Source organism: Scyliorhinus torazame, chromosome 5 (assembly GCF_047496885.1).
Source record: "Scyliorhinus torazame isolate Kashiwa2021f chromosome 5, sScyTor2.1, whole genome shotgun sequence".
NCBI lineage: Eukaryota > Metazoa > Chordata > Chondrichthyes > Carcharhiniformes > Scyliorhinidae > Scyliorhinus > Scyliorhinus torazame.
The window spans coordinates 112,616,013-112,636,113 of record NC_092711.1 but is presented as its reverse complement, the minus strand read 5'-3'; the positions used below and the strand labels follow the sequence as shown (position 1 = coordinate 112,636,113).

At 48.5% G+C, this 20,101-nt stretch overlaps 2 protein-coding genes across 5 annotated transcripts in view; one reads left to right on the top strand and one right to left on the bottom strand.

Annotated features, from left to right (window-relative positions):
- Nucleotides 1-20,101, bottom strand: part of LOC140419458 (uncharacterized) — a 42,402-nt gene that overhangs the window by 8,748 nt on the left and 13,553 nt on the right. The window contains exon 1 of one of the 3 annotated variants that reach the window (XM_072503327.1): nt 848-901. The exons of 1 other annotated variant lie outside the window; for it this stretch is intronic. The gene's annotated coding sequence lies outside the window, so the exon portion shown is untranslated. One more of the 3 variants, XM_072503328.1, reaches the window with a different exon arrangement.
- The window catches only part of LOC140419460 (uncharacterized), a 27,673-nt gene extending 7,572 nt beyond the window's left edge, over nt 1-20,101 (top strand). The window contains exons 1-2 of one of the 2 annotated variants that reach the window (XM_072503333.1): nt 2,931-2,992; nt 17,283-20,101. In XM_072503333.1, the coding sequence (XP_072359434.1) occupies nt 17,712-18,485 (774 nt within the window). In that variant the 5' untranslated portion in view covers nt 2,931-2,992; nt 17,283-17,711 and the 3' untranslated portion in view covers nt 18,486-20,101. Of the gene's footprint in view, nt 1-2,930; nt 2,993-17,282 lie in introns of those variants that run through there. The other variant, XM_072503334.1, reaches the window with a different exon arrangement.

The following is a 20,101-nucleotide window of genomic DNA, read 5'->3' as shown; positions in this document are numbered from 1 at the left end:
AATAAATCCTAATCCCATGCATTCTCCCGGTGCTGGAATGCAGATCTCCGGGTGATTAATCATACCATATTTTAGACGATAGTCCTGTATTTGAGTCCACTGTCCCAGGCTGCTTGGATGCTATTTGTCCAACACATTGGACCTTTGTCAAGGCATAGAAATTTACCCTTTACTGTTTGTGTTTCAGCAGGTCTGGCCTCCGCTCTGGCAGAATCCCATCCGCCACTCACATGGTCTTCCAGGACAGGTTGTGCCTTCATTTTCACCATGAGATTGGACAGCCCACCAAACCCAGCACACCATGGTCTCTATTCCAATCCTTACAATTTATCCCCTTCATTCTGGCTGGGTTCAGTTCTCAACTCCCTCTGTGCAGAGTGCGGATAAAACCAATTCATCACCATTTTCCCTCCTGGTCATTGGAACCCTGAAACCCCGCCCACTCCGGGCTGTTCCACCAAGAAGATCGCATGTGAAGCAAACAAGGGTTCTGAAGGGTTTACTCCAGCTCACAATGCCCAAGGACTGATTGACGGCAGGTACCGACCAATAGGAAGAGGGGGCGGATCTGGAGGACCGAACACGAGCGGCTGATCCTCCAACCAATCAGAGTGAATGGATGGGGCAGAGCCTTGGGCTCTGTCTGCGCATGCGCCAGGCTAAACACATGCTCCCGAGAAAATGGCGGCCGTTAAGTCGGGCCTGTTTCGAGGAAAAGCCCGAGCAGCTTTCGCCGGTTCAAATGCCGTATCTGAGCTTCGTAAATGGGGGTTTCAGGCCTATGCGGTGTGTTTATGAAGCCGCCGGAACAACCCACCGCCGGCTTTAATCATCCCTCAGGACTCACCCGGCGGTACCGCACAGCCGAAACTTTCAACACAACCTCTTCAATGCTGAGCAATGAACGAAACTGCGCATGCTCCAGTTTATAATGAGTGACGTCCGTGTCTAGCCCCGCCCCTCACTTACTCCGATTGGTTGGAGGAGTAGCCGCTCCACTAGGTCCTCCAGACTCGCCCATTGCATCCTATTGGCCTAGAGCTACCGTCAATCATTCTCGGCCATTGTGAATTGGAGCATGCGCAGTGCTGATGCTGGACGAGGTCGGGAGGTTTCACTGAAACCTGGTGGAGGCCCAAACTCCGAGAAGTTTCCGGGCCCGGGTTTGCATCGAGTGCCCCGGGTCAACAGCTGCGGCCTGCTCCTGGTGACAGGCCTGAGCTAACTCCCGGTGACAGGCCTGAGCTAACGGCCGCTGCAAACCCGCAGGGGAATATAATCAGAGATAGAGTTTGTTGTGAAACCAATCGATTATTGTAAAACAAGAGGTCAGGGTTACAGTCAACAACAACAACTTCTCTTTATATAACACCTTTAGCATCATAAATCATCCCAGTCAACTTCACAGGAACATTATAAAACATAGTGAGACACCCAGACACAAAAGGAGATATTAGAGCAGGTGACCAAAAACCTGATTAAAGAGGTAAGTTTTAAGTTGAGTATTAAAATAGGGACATGAGGTGGAGGCGGCAAGGTTCAGGGAGGGAATCCAGTGCTTGGGGCCCAGGGAACTGAAAACATATTTGTTCCTTTTCACCTTGTCCTCCTTTCATTGTCTAATAATAATAGTAAAAGAGTAACACACCCAGAATTGGAATCACAGACAGGTTATTGTCTAATTGTAATTGTGACAGAGTAACACACACCAGAATTGGAATAACAGGCAGGTTATTGTCCAATAATAACTGACAGAATAACGCATAACAGAATTGGAATAACAGGCAGGTTATTGTCTAATAACTGACAAAGTAACAGGGTGGCACAGTGGTTAGCCTCACAGCACCAGTGACCTGGGTTCAATTCTGACCTTGGGTCACTGTGTGGAGTTTGTACATTCTTCCTGTGTCTGCACAGATTTCCTGTTGGTGCTCTTGTTTCCTCCCACACAGTCCAAAGATGTGCAGGCTAGATGGATTGGCTATGCTAAATTTGTCCCTGGGAGGGGTTATGAGGATAGGGTGGGACATTGAATTCAATGACCATAGAATTGTGGGCAGCATGGTAGCATAGTGGTTAGCACAATTGCTTCACAGCTCCAGGATCCCAGGTTCGATTCCCGGCTTGGGTCATTTTCTGTGCAGAGTCTGCATGTTGACCCGTGTGCACATGGGTTTCCTCCGGGTGCTCCGGTTTCCTCCCACAGTCCAAAGATGTGCAGGTTAGGTAGATTGGCCATGCTAAATTGCCCTTGGTGTCCAAAATTGCCCTTAGTGTTGGGTGGGGTTACTGGGTGATGGGGATAGGGTGGAGGTATGGGCTTGGGTAGGGTGCTCTTTCAAAGAGCTGGTGCAGACTCGATGGGCTGAATGGCCTCCTTCTGCACTGTAAATTCTATGACACTCTATGACTAATTGCTACAGTGCAGAAGGAGGCCATTCGTCCCATGAGTCTGCACCGTCCCTCTGAAAGATCACACTGCCTGGGCCAATCTCCCACCCTATCCTCATAACCCCTCCCAGGGACAATTTAGCACAACCAGTCCACCTAACCTGCACATCTTTGTGTGGGCGGAAACAAGAGCACCAACAGGAAATCTGTGCAGACACAGATGTGTTCACTCACACACACTTTTATTATTGGAACAGACACTCTGTTTGTTACTCTCAAAGTGAGTGAATCCTTTGCTGTTTCTCCTCTGGGCCCCATCTCCGCTATTATTGTCTGATTGTCCCACTGAGACTCTCACTGTTATTATTGGGCAATCAGCGAGTCAGCCTGAGCCTGTGGCCGCTCTCACCAACTGACCCGTCACAATGCCCGGGTGATTGACGGCGACTCCCGACCAATAGGAAGCGAGGGGCGGGACCGTAGCACTGGCAGCGGCTGATCCTCCAACGAAGAGAATAAGGGGCGGGGCCCGTTGTGATTGAAGCATGCGCAGTGTGGGTAATGGCGATGTAGAAACACGTTTTCTTCAGATCTGACATTGGTAAGAGGCGTTTATCAATATGGAGGGAGTGAGAGATCGCGGGAGTGGACGGAAACGTTGTGTAAAGCTGTTGCAATCGCAAACCTCGGAAAAGTTTACGGGACCCAGTTTGCACTGAGCGGAGCTGCAGCTCCTCATATTCGGCTCGGATTAACGGCCGCCATCTTTATTGGATGTGCATCAGGGCGCATGCGCGTTTGTCATCTTTGTTTCAATGAGTGGGAGGAGCTTGTTCCCCATTGTTCAGATTGGAGACAACTTGTCCATCAAACTGGATTAGTCTTTGAGTACCAATGTCTTATTAAAAAATTTTTTTTTAAATTTAGAGTACCCAATTCATTTTTTCCAATTAAGGGGCAATTTAGTGTGTCCAATCCACCTAATCTGCACATCTTTTGGGTTGTGGGGGCGAAACCCACGCAAACACGGGAGAATGTGCAAACTCCACACGGACAGTGACCCAGAGCCGGGATCGAACCTGGGACCTAGGCGCCGTGTGACTGCAGTGCTACCACTGCTCTACCGTGCTGCCCTCTCAATGTCTTATTGATGATGCAAAGCGGTGGCAGAGATGGGAAGAAAAGGAAGCAAATCCTGCTCTCCAGATTTCACTGCCTTATGAGATATCCTGTCCCATGTGTCCAAAGCTCTGCGGCTCTGTTCAGTCACATGAAGACCCGGGGCAGAAGCTCACAACCCTGAGTCAACATCACCCTCAAATCGAGGGACTGCTGATGACAACGAGGGTCAGTGCAGCGGGGGGCATGAGCGGTCATCCTGGATCAGGGAGCAGGAGGAGGACTGACTGCGATGGATTTTGGAAACTCCTTTTACAGGATTAGACCTAAAGACATTGGAGCAGAATTAGACCATTCGGGATCATTCTTGTGAACCTCCTCTAGACCCTTTCCAAGACCAGCACATCCTTCCTTAGGTACGGGGCCCAAAACTGCTCACAAAACTCCAAATGGTGTCTGACCAGAGCCATTTGTATTAGTGAGAGGCAGCACGGTTTTGTGAAGGGGAGGTCGTGTCTCACTAACTTGATAGAGTTTTTCGAGGAGGTCACTAAGATGATTGATGCAGGTAGGGCAGTAGATGTTGTCTATATGGACTTCAGTAAGGCCTTTGACAAGGTCCCTCATGGTAGACTAGTACAAAAGGTGAAGTCACACGGGATCAGGGGTGAACTGGCAAGGTGGATACAGAACTGGCTAGGCCATAGAAGGCAGAGGGTAGCAATGGAGGGATGCTTTTCTAATTGGAGGGCTGTGACCAGTGGTGTTCCACAGGGATCAGTGCTGGGACCTTTGCTCTTTGTAGTATATATAAATGATTTGGAGGAAAATGTAACTGGTCTGATTAGTAAGTTTGCAGACGACACAAAGGTTGGTGGAATTGCGGATAGCGATGAGGACTGTCTGAGGATACAGCAGGATTTAGATTGTCTGGAGACTTGGGCGGAGAGATGGCAGATTGAGTTTAACCTGGACAAATGTGAGGTAATGCATTTTGGAAGGGCTAATGCAGGTAGGGAATATACGGTGAATGGTAGAACCCTCAAGAGTATTGAAAGTCAAAGAGATCTAGGAGTACAGGTCCACAGATCACTGAAAGGGGCTACACAGGTGGAGAAGGTAGTCAAGAAGGCATACGGCATGCTTGCCTTCATTGGCCGGGGCATTGAGTATAAGAATTGGCAAGTCATGTTGCAGCTGTATAGAACCTTAGTTAGGCCACACTTGGAGTATAGTGTTCAATTCTGGTCGCCACACTACCAGAAGGATATGGAGGCTTTAGAGAGGGTGCAGAAGAGATTTACCAGAATGTTGCCTGGTATGGAGGGCATAAGCTATGAGGAGCGATTGAATAAACTCGGTTTGTTCTCACTGGAACGAAGGAGGTTGAGGGGCGACCTGATAGAGGTATACAAAATTATGAGGGGCATAGACAGAGTGGATAGTCAGAGGCTTTTCCCCAGGGTAGAGGGGTCAATTACTAGGGGGCATAGGTTTAAGGTGAGAGGGGCAAAGTTTAGAGTAGATGTACGAGGCAAGTTTTTTACGCAGAGGGTAGTGGGTGCCTGGAACTCACTACCGGAGGAGGTAGTGGAGGCAGGGACGATAGGGACATTTAAGGGGCATCTTGACAAATATATGAATAGGATGGGAATAGAAGGATACGGACCCAGGAAGTGTAGAAGATTGTAGTTTAGTCGGGCAGTATGGTCGGCACGGGCTTGGAGGGCCGAAGGGCCTGTTCCTGTGCTGTACATTTCTTTGTTCTTTGTTCTTATACAGCCTCTGAAGCACATCCCTGGTCTTGCATTCGAGCCCTCTTGACATGAATGCTAACATTGCATTTGCCTTCTTAACTGCCGCATGAACTTGCACATTAACCTTAAGAGAATCATGAACTAGGATTCCCAAGTCCTTTTGTGCTTTTGATTTCCGAAGCATTTCCCCACTTAGAAAATAGTCTGTGCCTAAATTCCTCCTTCCAAAGTGCACAACCTCACACTTTTCCACATTGTATTTATTGTATTTTATGGAGTTTAATCCGGACAAATGTGAGGTAATGTATTTTGGAAGGTATAATGCAGGTAGGGAATATACAGTGAATGGTAGAACCCTCAAGAGTATTGTTAGTCAGAGAGATCTAGGTATACAGGTCCACAGGTCACTGAACCGGGCAACACAGGTGGAGGAGGTTGTCAAGAAGGCATAAGGCATGCTTGACTTCATTGGACGGGGCATTGAGTATAAGAATTGGCAGGTCATGTTGCAGCTGCATAGAACCTTAGTTAGGCCACACTTGGAGTATAGTGTTCAATTCTGGTCGCCACACTACCAGAAGGATGTGGAGGCTTTAGAGAGGGTGCAGAAGAGATTTACCAGGATGTTGCCTGGTATGGAGGGCATTAGCTATGAGGAGCGGTTGAATAAACTTGGTTTGTTCTCACTGGAACGACGGAGGTTGAGGGGTGACCAGATAGTGATCTACAAAATTATGAGGGGCATAGACAGAGTGGATTTTCCCCAGAGTCGAAGGGTCAACTACTCGGGGGCATTGGTTTAAGGTGCGAGGGGCAAGGTTTAGAGGAGATCTACGAGGCAAGTTTTTTTACACAGTGGGTAGTGGGTGCCTGGAACTCGCTGCCGGAGGAGGTGGTGGAAGTAGGGACGATAGTGACATTTAAGGGGCATAGAACATATAGAACATAGAACAATACAGCGCAGTACAGGCCCTTCGGCCCACGATGTTGCACCGAAACAAAAGCCATCTAACCTACACTATGCCATTATCATCCATATGTTTATCCAATAAACTTTTAAATGCCCTCAATGTTGGCGAGTTCACTACTGTAGCAGGTAGGGCATTCCACGGCCTCACTACTCTTTGCGTAAAGAACCTACCTCTGACCTCTGTCCTATATCTATTACCCCTCAGTTTAAAGTTATGTCCCCTCGTGCCAGCCATATCCATCCGCGGGAGAAGGCTCTCACTGTCCACCCTATCCAACCCCCTGATCATTTTGTATGCCTCTATTAAGTCTCCTCTTAACCTTCTTCTCTCCAACGAAAACAACCTCAAGTCCGTCAGCCTTTCCTCATAAGATTTTCCCTCCATACCAGGCAACATCCTGGTAAATCTCCTCTGCACCCGCTCCAAAGCCTCCACGTCCTTCCTATAATGCGGTGACCAGAACTGTACGCAATACTCCAAATGCGGCCGGACCAGAGTTCTGTACAGCTGCAACATGACCTCTCGACTCCGGAACTCAATCCCTCTACCAATAAAGGCCAACACTCCATAGGCCTTCTTCACAACCCTATCAACCTGGGTGGCCACTTTCAGGGATCTATGTACATGGACACCTAGATCCCTCTGCTCAGCCACACTTTCAAGAACTTTACCATTAGCCAAATATTCCGCATTCCTGTTATTCCTTCCAAAGTGAATCACCTCACACTTCTCTACATTAAACTCCATTTGCCACCTCTCAGCCCAGCTCTGCAGCTTATCTATATCCCTCTGTAACCTGCTACATCCTTCCACACTATCGACAACACCACCGACTTTAGTATCATCTGCAAATTTACTCACCCACCCTTCTGTGCCTTCCTCTAGGTCATTGATAAAAATGACAAACAGCAACGGCCCCAGAACAGATCCTTGTGGTACTCCACTTGTGACTGTACTCCATTCTGAACATTTCCCATCAACCACCACCCTCTGTCTTCTTTCAGCTAGCCAATTTCTGATCCACATCTCTAAATCACCCTCAATCCCCAGCCTCCGTATTTTTTGCAATAGCCTACCGTGGGGAACCTTATCAAACGCTTGGCTGAAATCCATATACACCACATCAACTGCTCTACCCTCGTCTACCTGTTCAGTCACCTTCTCAAAGAACTCAATAAGGTTTGTGAGGCATGACCTACCCTTCACAAAGCCATGCTGACTATCCCTGATCATATCATTCCTATCTAGATGATTATAAATCTTGTCCCTTATAATCCCCTCCAAGACTTTACCCACTACAGACGTGAGGCTCACCGGTCTATAGTTGCCGGGGTTGTCTCTGCTCCCCTTTTTGAACAAAGGGACCACATTTGCTGTCCTCCAGTCCTCTGGCACTATTCCTGTAGCCAATGATGACATAAAAATCAAAGCCAAAGGTCCAGAAATCTCTTCCCTGGCCTCCCAGAGAATCCTAGGATAAATCCCATCAGGTCCCGGGGACTTATCTATTTTCAGCCTGTCCAGAATTGCCAACACCTCTTCCCTACGTACCTCAATGCCATCTATTCTATTAGCCTGGGACTCAGCATTCTCCTCCACAACATTATCTTTTTCCTGAGTGAATACTGACGAAAAATATTCATTTAGTATCTCGCCTATCTCTTCAGACTCCACACACAATTTCCCATCCCTGTCCTTGACTGGTCCTACTCTTTCCCTAGTCATTCGCTTATTCCTGACATACCTATAGAAAGCTTTTGGGTTTTCCTTGATCCTTCCTGCCAAATACTTCTCATGTCCCCTCCTTGCTCGTCTTAGCTCTCTCTTTAGATCCTTCCTCGCTACCTTGTAACTATCCATCGCCCCAACCGAAACTTCACACTTCATCTTCACATAGGCCTCCTTCTTCCTCTTAACAAGAGATTCCACTTCCCTGGTAAACCACGGTTCCCTCGCTCGACGCCTTCCTCCCTGTCTGACCGGTACATACTTATCAAGAACACGCAGTAGCTGATCCTTGAACAAGCCCCACTTATCCAGTGTGCCCAACACTTGCAGCCTACTTCTCCACCTTATCCCCCCCAAGTCACGTCTAATGGCATCATAATTGCCCTTCCCCCAGCTATAACTCTTGCCCTGCGGTGTATACTTATCCCTTTCCATCATTAACGTAAACGTCACCGAATTGTGGTCACTGTCCCCAAAGTGCTCTCCTACCTCCAAATCCAACACCTGGCCTGGTTCATTACCCAAAACCAAATCCAACGTGGCCTTGCATCTTGTTGGCCTGTCAACATATTGTTTCAGGAAACCCTCCTGCACACACTGTACAAAAAACGACCCATCTATTGTACTCGAACTATATCTTTTCCATTCAATATTTGGAAAGTTAAAGTCTCCCATAATAACTACCCTGTTACTTTCGCTCATATCCAGAATCATCTTCGCCATCCTTTCCTCTACATCCCTAGAACTATTAGGAGGCCTATAAAAAACTCCCAACAGGGTGACCTCTCCTTTCCTGTTTCTAACTTCAGCCAATACTACCTCGGAAGAAGAGTCCCCATCTAGCATCCTCTCCGCCACCGTAATACTGCTCTTGACTAGCAGCGCCACACCTGCCCCTCTTTTGCCTCCTTCTCTGAGCTTACTAAAACACCTAAACCCCGGAACCTGCAACATCCATTCCTGTCCCTGCTCTATCCATGTCTCCGAAATGGCCACAACATCGAAGTCCCAGGTACCAACCCACGCTGCCAGTTCCCCTACCTTGTTTCGTATACTCCTGGCATTGAAGTAGACACACTTCAAACCACCTACCTGAACGCTGGCCCCCTCCTGCGACGTCAAATCTGTGCTCCTGACCTCTATACTCTCATTCTCCCTTACCCTAAAACTACAATCCAGGTTCCCATGCCCCTGCTGCATTAGTTTAAACCCCCCCAAAGAGCACTAACAAATCTCCCCCCCAGGATATTTGTGCCCCTCAGGTTCAGATGTAGACCATCCTGTCTGTAGAGGTCCCACCTTCCCCAGAAAGAGCCCCAGTTATCCAAAAATCTGAAACCCTCCCTCCTGCACCATCCCTGTAGCCACGTGTTTAAATGCTCTCTCTCCCTATTCCTCATGTCACTTATCACGTGGCACGGGCAACAACCCAGAGATAACAACTCTGTTTGTTCTAGTTCTGAGCTTCCATCCTAGCTCCCTGAAAGCCTGCCTGACATCCTTGTCCCCTTTCCTACCTATGTCGTTGGTGCCAATGTGGACCACGACTTGGGGCTGCTCCCCCTCCCCCCTAAGGACCCGGAAAACACGATCGAGACATCACGTACCCTTGCACCTGGGAGGCAACATACCAAACGTGAGTCTCTCACGCTCCCACAAAATCTCCTATCTGTGCCCCTGACTATAGAGTCCCCAATTACTAATGCTCTGCTCCTCTCCCCCCTTCCCTTCTGAGCAACAGGGACAGACTCCGTGCCAGAGGCCCGTACCCCATGGCTTACCCCTGGTAAGTCCCCCCCCCCACAAGTATCCAAAGCGGTATACTTGTTTCTCAGGGGAACGACCGCAGGGGATCCCTGCACTGACTGTTTTTTCCCAGTCCCTCTTACAGTTACCCACCTATCTCCAATCTTTGGTGTAACTAATTCCCTGAAGCTGCTATCTATGACCCCTTCTGCCTCCCGAATGATCCGAAGTTCTTCCAACTCCAGCTCCAGTTCCCTAACTCGGTCTTGGAGGAGCTGGAGATGGCAGCACTTCCTGCAGGTAAAATCAGCAGGGACACTAACTGCATCCCTCACCTCAAACATCCTGCAGGAGGAACATTGTACTCCCTTCCCTGCCATTCCTCTAACTTTCTACCAAGATCTGGCTAACAACTAAATTAAATTTTTATAAAAAATAATAATAATATAATAAAAATATGGTACTTACCTCAGACCAATGGGTTTTATTATTAGGTTAGAGGAGGAGGGCGGGTGGGAGACACTACACGTGTAGTGTCTCGGGTTTCCTCTCCACCAGAATTTATTGGTGAGGGTCTTCCCAGACGTCCGCGGGTCGACTTCCTGATCCCGCCTAAAAAACTAATTTAAAGAAAAGAGAAAAAGTCTCAGCTCCTGCTGAAACTGACTCACCACTCACCAGCTGCTCTCACGCCGCCGAAATCGACTGGCCTGCCCCTGCAAAGAGAAGTGCTTTTAAAGGTTGACTTACCTCCCAGCACCCTCCTTCCGCAATGCTCCCGCTGAAACTGACTAACCAGCTGCTCTCACGCCGCCGAAATCGACTGGCCTGCCCCTGCAAAGAGAAGTGCTTTTAAAGGTTGACTTACCTCCCAGCACCCTCCTTCCGCAATGCTCCCGCTGAAACTGACTAACCAGCTGCTCTCACGCCACCGAAATCGACTGGCCTGCCCCTGCAAAGAGAAGTGCTTTTAAAGGTTGACTTACCTCCCAGCACCCTCCTTCCGCAATGCTCCCGCTGAAACTGACTAACCAGCTGCTCTCACGCCGCCGAAATCGACTGGCCTGCCCCTGCAAAGAGAAGTACTTTTAAAGGTTGACTTACCTCCCAGCACCCTCCTTCCGCAATGCTCCCGCTGAAACTGACTAACCAGCTGCTCTCACGCCGCCGAAATCGACTGGCCTGCCCCTGCAAAGAGAAGTGCTTTTAAAGGTTGACTTACCTCCCAGCACCCTCCTTCCGCAATGCTCCCGCTGAAACTGACTAACCAGCTGCTCTCACGCCGCCGAAATCGACTGGCCTGCCCCTGCAAAGAGAAGTACTTTTAAAGGTTGACTTACCTCCCAGCACCCTCCTTCCGCAATGCTCCCGCTGAAACTGACTAACCAGCTGCTCTCACGCCACCGAAATCGACTGGCCTGCCCCTGCAAAGAGAAGTGCTTTTAAAGGTTGACTTACCTCCCAGCACCCTCCTTCCGCAATGCTCCCGCTGAAACTGACTAACCAGCTGCTCTCACGCCGCCGAAATCGACTGGCCTGCCCCTGCAAAGAGAAGTGCTTTTAAAGGTTGACTTACCTCCCAGCACCCTCCTTCCGCAATGCTCCCGCTGAAACTGACTAACCAGCTGCTCTCACGCCACCGAAATCGACTGGCCTGCCCCTGCAAAGAGAAGTGCTTTTAAAGGTTGACTTACCTCCCAGCACCCTCCTTCCGCAATGCTCCCGCTGAAACTGACTAACCAGCTGCTCTCACGCCGCCGAAATCGACTGGCCTGCCCCTGCAAAGAGAAGTGCTTTTAAAGGTTGACTTACCTCCCAGCACCCTCCTTCCGCAATGCTCCCGCTGAAACTGACTAACCAGCTGCTCTCACGCCACCGAAATCGACTGGCCTGCCCCTGCAAAGAGAAGTGCTTTTAAAGGTTGACTTACCTCCCAGCACCCTCCTTCCGCAATGCTCCCGCTGAAACTGACTAACCAGCTGCTCTCACGCCGCCGAAATCGACTGGCCTGCCCCTGCAAAGAGAAGTACTTTTAAAGGTTGACTTACCTCCCAGCACCCTCCTTCCGCAATGCTCCCGCTGAAACTGACTAACCAGCTGCTCTCACGCCACCGAAATCGACTGGCCTGCCCCTGCAAAGAGAAGTGCTTTTAAAGGTTGACTTACCTCCCAGCACCCTCCTTCCGCAATGCTCCCGCTGAAACTGACTAACCAGCTGCTCTCACGCCGCCGAAATCGACTGGCCTGCCCCTGCAAAGAGAAGTACTTTTAAAGGTTGACTTACCTCCCAGCACCCTCCTTCCGCAATGCTCCCGCTGAAACTGACTAACCAGCTGCTCTCACGCCACCGAAATCGACTGGCCTGCCCCTGCAAAGAGAAGTGCTTTTAAAGGTTGACTTACCTCCCAGCACCCTCCTTCCGCAATGCTCCCGCAGAAACTGACTAACCAGCTGCTCTAACGCCGCCGAAATCGACTCAAATACATGAATAGGATGGGAATAGAGGGATACGGACTCAGAAAGTGTAGAAGATTTTAGTTTAGACAGGCAGCATGTTTGGCACAGGCTTGGATGGCCGAAGGGCCTGTTCCTGTGCTGTACTTTTCTTTGTTCTTTATTTCATTTGCCACTTCATTGCCCACTCTCCTAGCTTGTCCAAGTCCTTCTGCAGCCCTCTTGCTTCCTCAATACTACCTGTCCCTCCACAGATCTTTGTATCATGTGCAAACTTAGCAACAGTGCCTTCAGTACCTTCTTCCAGATCATTCATGTATATTGTGAAAAGTTGTGATCCCAGCACAGACACCTGAGGTACATCACTAGTCACCGGCTGTCATCCTGAAAAAGACCCCTTTATCCCCACTCTCTGCCTTCTGCCGGTCAGCCAATCCTCTATCTTACTCTTAACACCATGAACTCTTAACATATTTAACAGTCTCCTCTGCGGCACCTTGTCAAAGGCCTTCTGGAAATCTAAATAAATCACGTCCTTTGTCTAAGTTCCTTGTTACTTCCTCAAAGAACTCTAACAGATTTGTCAGACATGACCTCCCTTTGACAAAGCTGTGCTGACTCAGACCTACTTTACCATGCACTTCCAAGTACTCCGCGATCTCGTCTTTAATAACGGACTCTAAAATCTTACCAATGACCGAAGTCAGGCTAACTGGCCCATAACTTCCCATCTTTTCCCTCCCTCCCTTCTTAAACAGCAGTGTTACATTAGCCACTTTCCAGTCCTCTGGGACCCTTCCTGCCTCCAGTGATTTCTGAAAGATCACCACCAATGCCTCCACAATTTTCTCAGCTATCTCTTTTAGAACCCTGGGGTGTAGTCCATCCGGTCCAGGTGGTTTATCCACCTTCAGACCTTTCAGTTTCCCCAGAACCTTTCACCTTATTGATGGCCGCTGCACTCACCTTGGCCCCCTGATTCTCCTGGATCTCTGGCATCCCACTGGTGTCTTCCACCGTGAAGACTGATGAAATGTAACTGTTCAGTTGCTCTGCCAATTCTTTGTTTCCTATTATTACTTCTCCAGCCACATTTTCCAGTGGTCCAATGTCTATTTTTGCCTCTCTCTTACCTTTTATATATTGAAAAAAACTCTTCACATCTTCACTTATTACTAGCTGGTTTGCACTCATATTTCATCTTCCTTTATTGCTTTTATAGATGTCCTCTGATCACTTTTAAAGGCTTCCCAATCCTCTGGTTTCCCACTAAAACTCGCCAATTTGTATGCTTTTTCTTTTATGCTGTCCTTGACTTCCCTCGTCAACCATGGATGCCTTGTCCTCCCCTTTAACACGTTTCCTCCTGCTTGGGATGAATTTCTGTTGTGAATTGGACATTTTGAAATCTCTCTCAGTGTACCCGAACAGGGGCCGGAATGTGGCGACTAGGGGCTTTTCACAGTAACTTGATTGCAGTGTTAATGTAAGCTTGTGACAAGAAAAATTATTATATTATAATTGGGGGATAAAATTCATGCAGATTTGCGGCTCCACAAAGTGTTTCCAACTCCTCCCACACATCTCCTTAACAGGTTGGCACATTTATTTGTCTTAACTAAAAGGATGCTCACTGGTGGCATGGTGGCGCAGCGGTTAACACTGCTGTCTCACGGCACCGAGGACTGGGTTCGATCCCAGCCCCGGGTCACGATCCATGGGGATTTTGCACATCTCTGCACATTCTCCCCATGTCTAGGTGGATTGGCCACGCTAAATTGCCCCTGAATTGGAAAAAAATAATTGACGTTGAAGGGGCATCGTGACAAATACATGATAGGATGGGAATAGAGGGATACGGACCCCGGAAGTGTCGAAGATTTTAGTTTAGGCCGTCAGCATGGTCGGCGCAGGCTTAGAGGGCCGAAGGGCCTGTTCCTGCGCTGTACTTTTCTTTGTTCTTTGTTATTCTAAATTTATTTTAAAAAAGGATGGTCTCTTTCCTAATGTTCACAATTAAAGGGGTGGGTTCCCCAGGAGATGGCTGACATTTCAGGGGACATTAAATTAATAATGGTGGTCACGAATGGACGGGGATCTGCATATTTTCGGCTCCATAGAGGGACAAGGCAGGGATGCCCTCTGTCCCCATTATTGTTTGCACTGGCGATTGAGCCCCTGGCGATAGCGTTGAGGGGTTCCAAGAAGTGGAGGGGAGTACTTAGAGGAGGAGGAGAAGAACACCGGGTATCTTTGTATGCGGACGATTTGTTACTATATGTGGCAGACCCGGCGGAGGGGATGCCAGAAATAATGCGGATACTTGGGAGTTTGGGGATTTTTCAGGGTATAAATTGAACATGGGGAAAAGTGAGTTGTTTGTGGTGCATCCAGGGGAGCAGAGTAGAGAAATAGAGGACCTACCATTGAGGAAGGTAACAAGGGACTTTTGTTACCTGGGGATCCAGATAGCCAAGAATTGGGGCGCATTGCATAGGTTAAATTTAACGCGGTTGGTGGAACAAATGGAGAAGGATTTCAAGAGATGGGATATGGTATCCCTGTCACTGGCAGGGAGGGTGCAGGCGGTTAAGATGGTGGTCCTCCCGAGATTCCTCTTTGTGTTTCAGTGCCTCCCGGTGGTGATCACGAAGGCTTTTTTTTAAAGGATCGAAAAGAGCATCATGGGTTTTGTGTGGGCCGGGAAGACCCCGAGGGTGAGGAAGGGATTCTTACAGCGTAGCAGGGATAGGGGGGGGCTGGCAATACCGAGCCTAAGTGAGTATTATTGGGCCGCTAATATTTCAATGGTGAGTAAGTGGATGGGAGAGGAGGAGGGAGCGGCGTGGAAGAGATTAGAGAGGGCGTCCTGTAGGGGGACTAGCCTACAGGCTATGGTGACAGCCCCATTGCCGTTCTCACCGAGGAACTACACCACAAGCCCGGTGGTGGTGGCTACACTGAAGATTTGGGGACAGTGGAGACGGCATAGGGGAAAGACTGGAGCCTTGGGGGGGTCCCCGATAAGAAACAACCATAGGTTTGCCCCGGGGAGAATGGATGGGGGATATGGAATGTGGCAAAGAGCAGGAATAACGCAACTGAAAGATCTGTTTGTGGATGGGAAGTTTGCGAGTCTGGGAGCGCTGACCGAGAAATATGGGTTGCCCCAAGGGAATGCATTCAGGTATATGCAACTGAGGGCTTTTGTGAGGCAACAGGTGAGGGAATTCCCGCAGCTCCCGACACAAGAGGTGCAGGACAGAGTGATCTCAAAGACATGGGTGGGGGATGGTAAGGTGTCAGATATATATAGGGAAATGAGGGACGAAGGGGAGACTATGGTAGATGAACTAAAAGGGAAATGGGAAGAAGAGCTGGGGGAGGAGATCGAGGAGGGGCTGTGGGCAGATGCCCTAAGCAGGGTAAACTCGTCGTCCTCGTGTGCCAGGCTAAGCCTGATTCAGTTTAAGGTATTATACAGGGCGCATATGACTGGAGCACGGCTCAGTAAATTTTTGGGGGTTGAGGATAGGTGTGCGAGGTGCTCGAGAAGCCCAGCGAATCATACCCATATGTTTTGGTCATGCCCGGCACTACAGGGGTTTTGGATGGGGGTGACAAAGGTGCTTTCAAAAGTAGTAGGGGTCCGGGTCGAACCAAGCTGGGGGTTGGCTATATTTGGGGTTGCACAAGAGCCGGGAGTGCAGGAGGCGAGAGAGGCCGATGTTTTGGCCTTTGCGTCCCTAGTAGCCCGGCGTAGGATATTGCTAATGTGGAAAGAAGCCAAGCCCCCGGGGGTGGAGACCTGGATAAATAACATGGCAGGGTTTATAAAGCTAGAGCGGATTAAGTTCGTCCTAAGGGGGTCGGCTCAAGGGTTCACCAGGCGGTGGCAACCGTTCGTCGAATACCTCGCAGAAAGATAGATGGAATGGAAAAAAGAAGGCAGCAGCAGCAGCCCAGGGTGGGGATGGGGGGGGGGGGGGGGGGGGGGGAGGTGGGAGAGGGGGGGGGGGGGGAGGAGGAACCAGAAGGACTCTCAGGGTTGTTAATATATATACTGTATAATATGTATAGGTCGTTGCTACAGATAATTATATATTGGACTGTTAAATTATATTTTTGGAGAGTGTTACTTGTGATAAGGCAGTTGCCAATTAGGGTTAGTTTTCATTTTTGTTATTTATTATTTATTCATTTTCTGTTTATAAAATAGGTCATTGTTATTTGTGTTGTTATAATATTGTGTAAAGGATGCACAATGTACTGTGTTGGTTGACCAAAAATTTTCAATAAAATATTTTTTTTTTTTTAAATTAATAATGAACAGAGATATGTCTAGTGTTGTTACATGGTACAGATTAGATATATTATTTACAGTTTGTAATAAAGTAAATGTATTATTATTTCTCATCTTGTAATATAAGACTGCAGCGACATTATAGATTTCCAGTCATCTCTTCCCTCAGAGGGTTGTTAGTCTTTGGATTTCTCTTCCACAGGGACCAGTTGTATCTGGGGGTCATTGAATATATTGAAGCACAAGTTGGACAGATATTTTATTAACAATGGAGTTAAGGGTTATGGGGATCAGGTCGGAAAATAGAGAGAAAGCAGAGATGAGGAGGAATTTCTTCACTCGAGGATGTGGGAAAGCTTTGGAATTCTCTACCCAGAGGAATGTGGAGCCTCAGTCATCGGGTATGTTCAAGACAAATATTGACAGGTTTCTAGATATTGAAGATATCGAGGGATATGTGGATCGTGTGGGAAAATGGTGCTGAGGTAGATCGGCCATGGATCTCAATGAATAGTTGAGCAGAGCCGCTGGGCTGAATGGTCTACTCTTGCTCCTATTCTAATCTCTGTGTCCTGGTCAGGAAGCAATGAGCTGAGCTTGGATCTGTCAATCACCATGAATCAGCACCTTCAGGAGAATTGGGAGGGTGAATATTAGATACAGCAGAGTGAGAATGGAGGCAGATTGTGTGGGATGGAGATTTATAGCTTTTGGAGAACGAGAGAGGAAATAATGTTCCACAGGAACTAGAATTGTCTGTTCTGAATTTTTATCCTGTATTAACAATGATGATTTTGTAAATTGTTTTCAAAGGATATTGGAAGAGGAGGAATTACAGACAGAAATCTCAAACATCACGTCTCGATGTGACAAACTCACTCGATTCCTTCTGATCTGAATATCATCGGCGAGAAGGAGAAATGTTTGTCCGAACTGTCAACTTCCAAAGAATTTTAAACGTGAGTGTGACTGGAAAAGCACTGCGACCCACACAACCCACACCCGAGTGAGAGTGTTCCAGTGAACTGACTGTGGAAACATCAGTGTGACTGGAAAAGCACCGAGACCCACACCCGAGTGAGAGAGTTCCAGTGAACTGACTGTGGAAAGAGTTTCAACCAGATACACAGCCTGAAAAAACATCACACCATTCAGAGTGAGGAGAGACAGTGCACATGTTCTGTGTGTAGACAAAACTTCCACTGATTGTCCAATCTGGAGAGACACGAGGAGGCCCAAAACATGGAGAAACTGTGGAAATGTGGTGACTCTGGGAAGCGATACAGAGTCCCATCTCAGCTGGAGGTTCACACTGGGGAGAGGCCATTCACCTGCTCTCAGTGTGGGAAGGGATTCACTCGGTTATCAAGTCTGCAGAGACACCAGCGAGTTCACACTGGGGAGAGGCCATTCACCTGCTCTCAATGTGGAAAGGAATTCAGTCATTCATCCACCTTGCAGACACATCAGCGAGTTCACACTGGGGAGAGGCCGTTCATCTGCTCTCAGTGTGAGAAGGGGTTCATTGATTCATCCAGCCTGCAGAAACATCAGCGAGTTCACACTGGGGAGAGGCCATTCACCTGCTCTCAATGCGGGAAGGGATTCACTCAGTTACCCAGCCTGCAGTCACACCAACGAGTTCACACTGGGGAGAAGCCATTCACTTGCTCTCGGTGTGGGCAGAGATTCTGTACTTCATTCACCCTGCGGAGACATCAGCGAATTCACACTGGGGAGAGGCCATTCTCCTGCTCTCAATGCGGGAAGGGATTCACTCAGTTATCCACCCTGCAGTCACACCAGCGAATTCACACTGGGGAGAAGCCATTCACCTGTTCTCAGTGTGAGAAGGGATTCATTGATTCATCCACTCTGCGGAGACATCAGCGAGTTCACACTGGGGAGACGTCATTCATCTGCTCTCAGTGTGGGAAGGGATTCTGTGATTTTTCCATCCTGGAGAGACACCAGCAAGTTCACACTGAGGAGAGGCCATTCGCCTGCTTTCAGTGAGGGAAGGGATTTATTGCTTCATCCCCTTGCGGAAACATAAGCGGATTCACACTCGGGAGAACCATTCATCTGCTCCCTCTGTGGGAATGGATTCACACAGTTATCCAGTCTGCAGACACACCAGCGAGTTCACACTGGGAGAGGCCATTCACCTGCTCTCAGTGTGGGAAGGGATTACATAGAAAATAGGAGCAGGAAGAGGCAATTTGGCCCTTCGAGCCTGCTCCACCATTCATGATGATCGTGGCTTGTCTCCAACTCAATAGCCCAATCCCGCTTTCCCCTCCATATCCTTTGATCTCCTTCGCCGTAAGTGCTATATCTAACTGCTTCTGCTGTGTGGGCAGCACAGTGGTTAGCACTGTGGCTTTACAGCGCCAGGGTCTCCGGTTCAATTCCCGGCTGGGTCACTGTCTGGAGTCTGCACGTTCTCCCTGCGTCTGCGTGGGTTTCCCCCGGGTGCTCCGGTTTCCTCCCACTAGTCGCGAAAGACGTGCTGTTAGGTAATTTGGACATTCTAAATTCTCCCTCCGTGTACCCGAACAGGCGCCGGAATGTGGCGACTTGGGGCTTTTCACAGTAACTTCATTGCAATGTAAGCCTACTTGTGACAATAAAGAATATTATTATTCTTGAAAACATACAATGCAATGGCCTCAACTATTTCAACGAACAAAGAAGAACAATACAGCGCAGGAACATGCCCTTTGGTCATTGAATATATTGAAGCTCAAGTTTGACAGATACTTTATTGGCCCTCTAAGCCTGTGCCGGTCATGATACAGATCTTTGCCAAAACCCTCAGCACTTCCTTGTGCCGAATCCCTCTATACCCATCCTATCCACGTGTTTGTCAAGATGCCTTTTGAACGCCGTTAATGTATCTGTTTCCATAACCTCCCCTGGCAATGTGTTCCAGGCACTCACCACCCTCTGCGTAAAATAACCTGCCTCGCACATCTCCTCTAAACTTTGCCCCAGGGACCTTAAACCTGTGCACCCTGATGACTGACCCCTCCAACGTGGGAAAGAGTGCTTGCACATCAACTCTATAATCTTGTGGACTCTATCAGGTCATCCCTCAACCTCCGTCTTTCTAATGAAAACAGTCCGAGTCTATTCAGTCTCTCCACATAGCTAACACCGTCAAGACCAGGCAACATCCTGGTAAACCTCCTCTTCACCCTCTCCAAAGCCTGCACATCCTTCTGGTAGGGTGGCGACCAGAATTGTGCGCAATATTCCAAGTGTGGCCTTAACAAGGTTCTATAGAACTGTAGCATGACTTGCTAGTTTTTATACCCCCGTCCAAGGAAGGCAAGCATTCCTAAGCTTGTGTTGCCACCTTCAAAGATCTGTGAACCTGTGCGCCCAGATCTCTCTGACTTTCTATATTCCTAAGAGTTTTCCCATTTACGGAATATGTCCCCTCTACGTTAGACCTACCAAAATGCATTACCTCACATTTGTCCGGATTAAACTCTATTTGCCATTTCTCTGCCCAAGTCTCCAACCTATCTAGGTCCTGCTGTATCTTCTGACGATCCTCAACACCAACCTGGTGTTAATGTAAGCCTACTTGTGATAAGAATAAAGATTATTATTATTAACCTGCA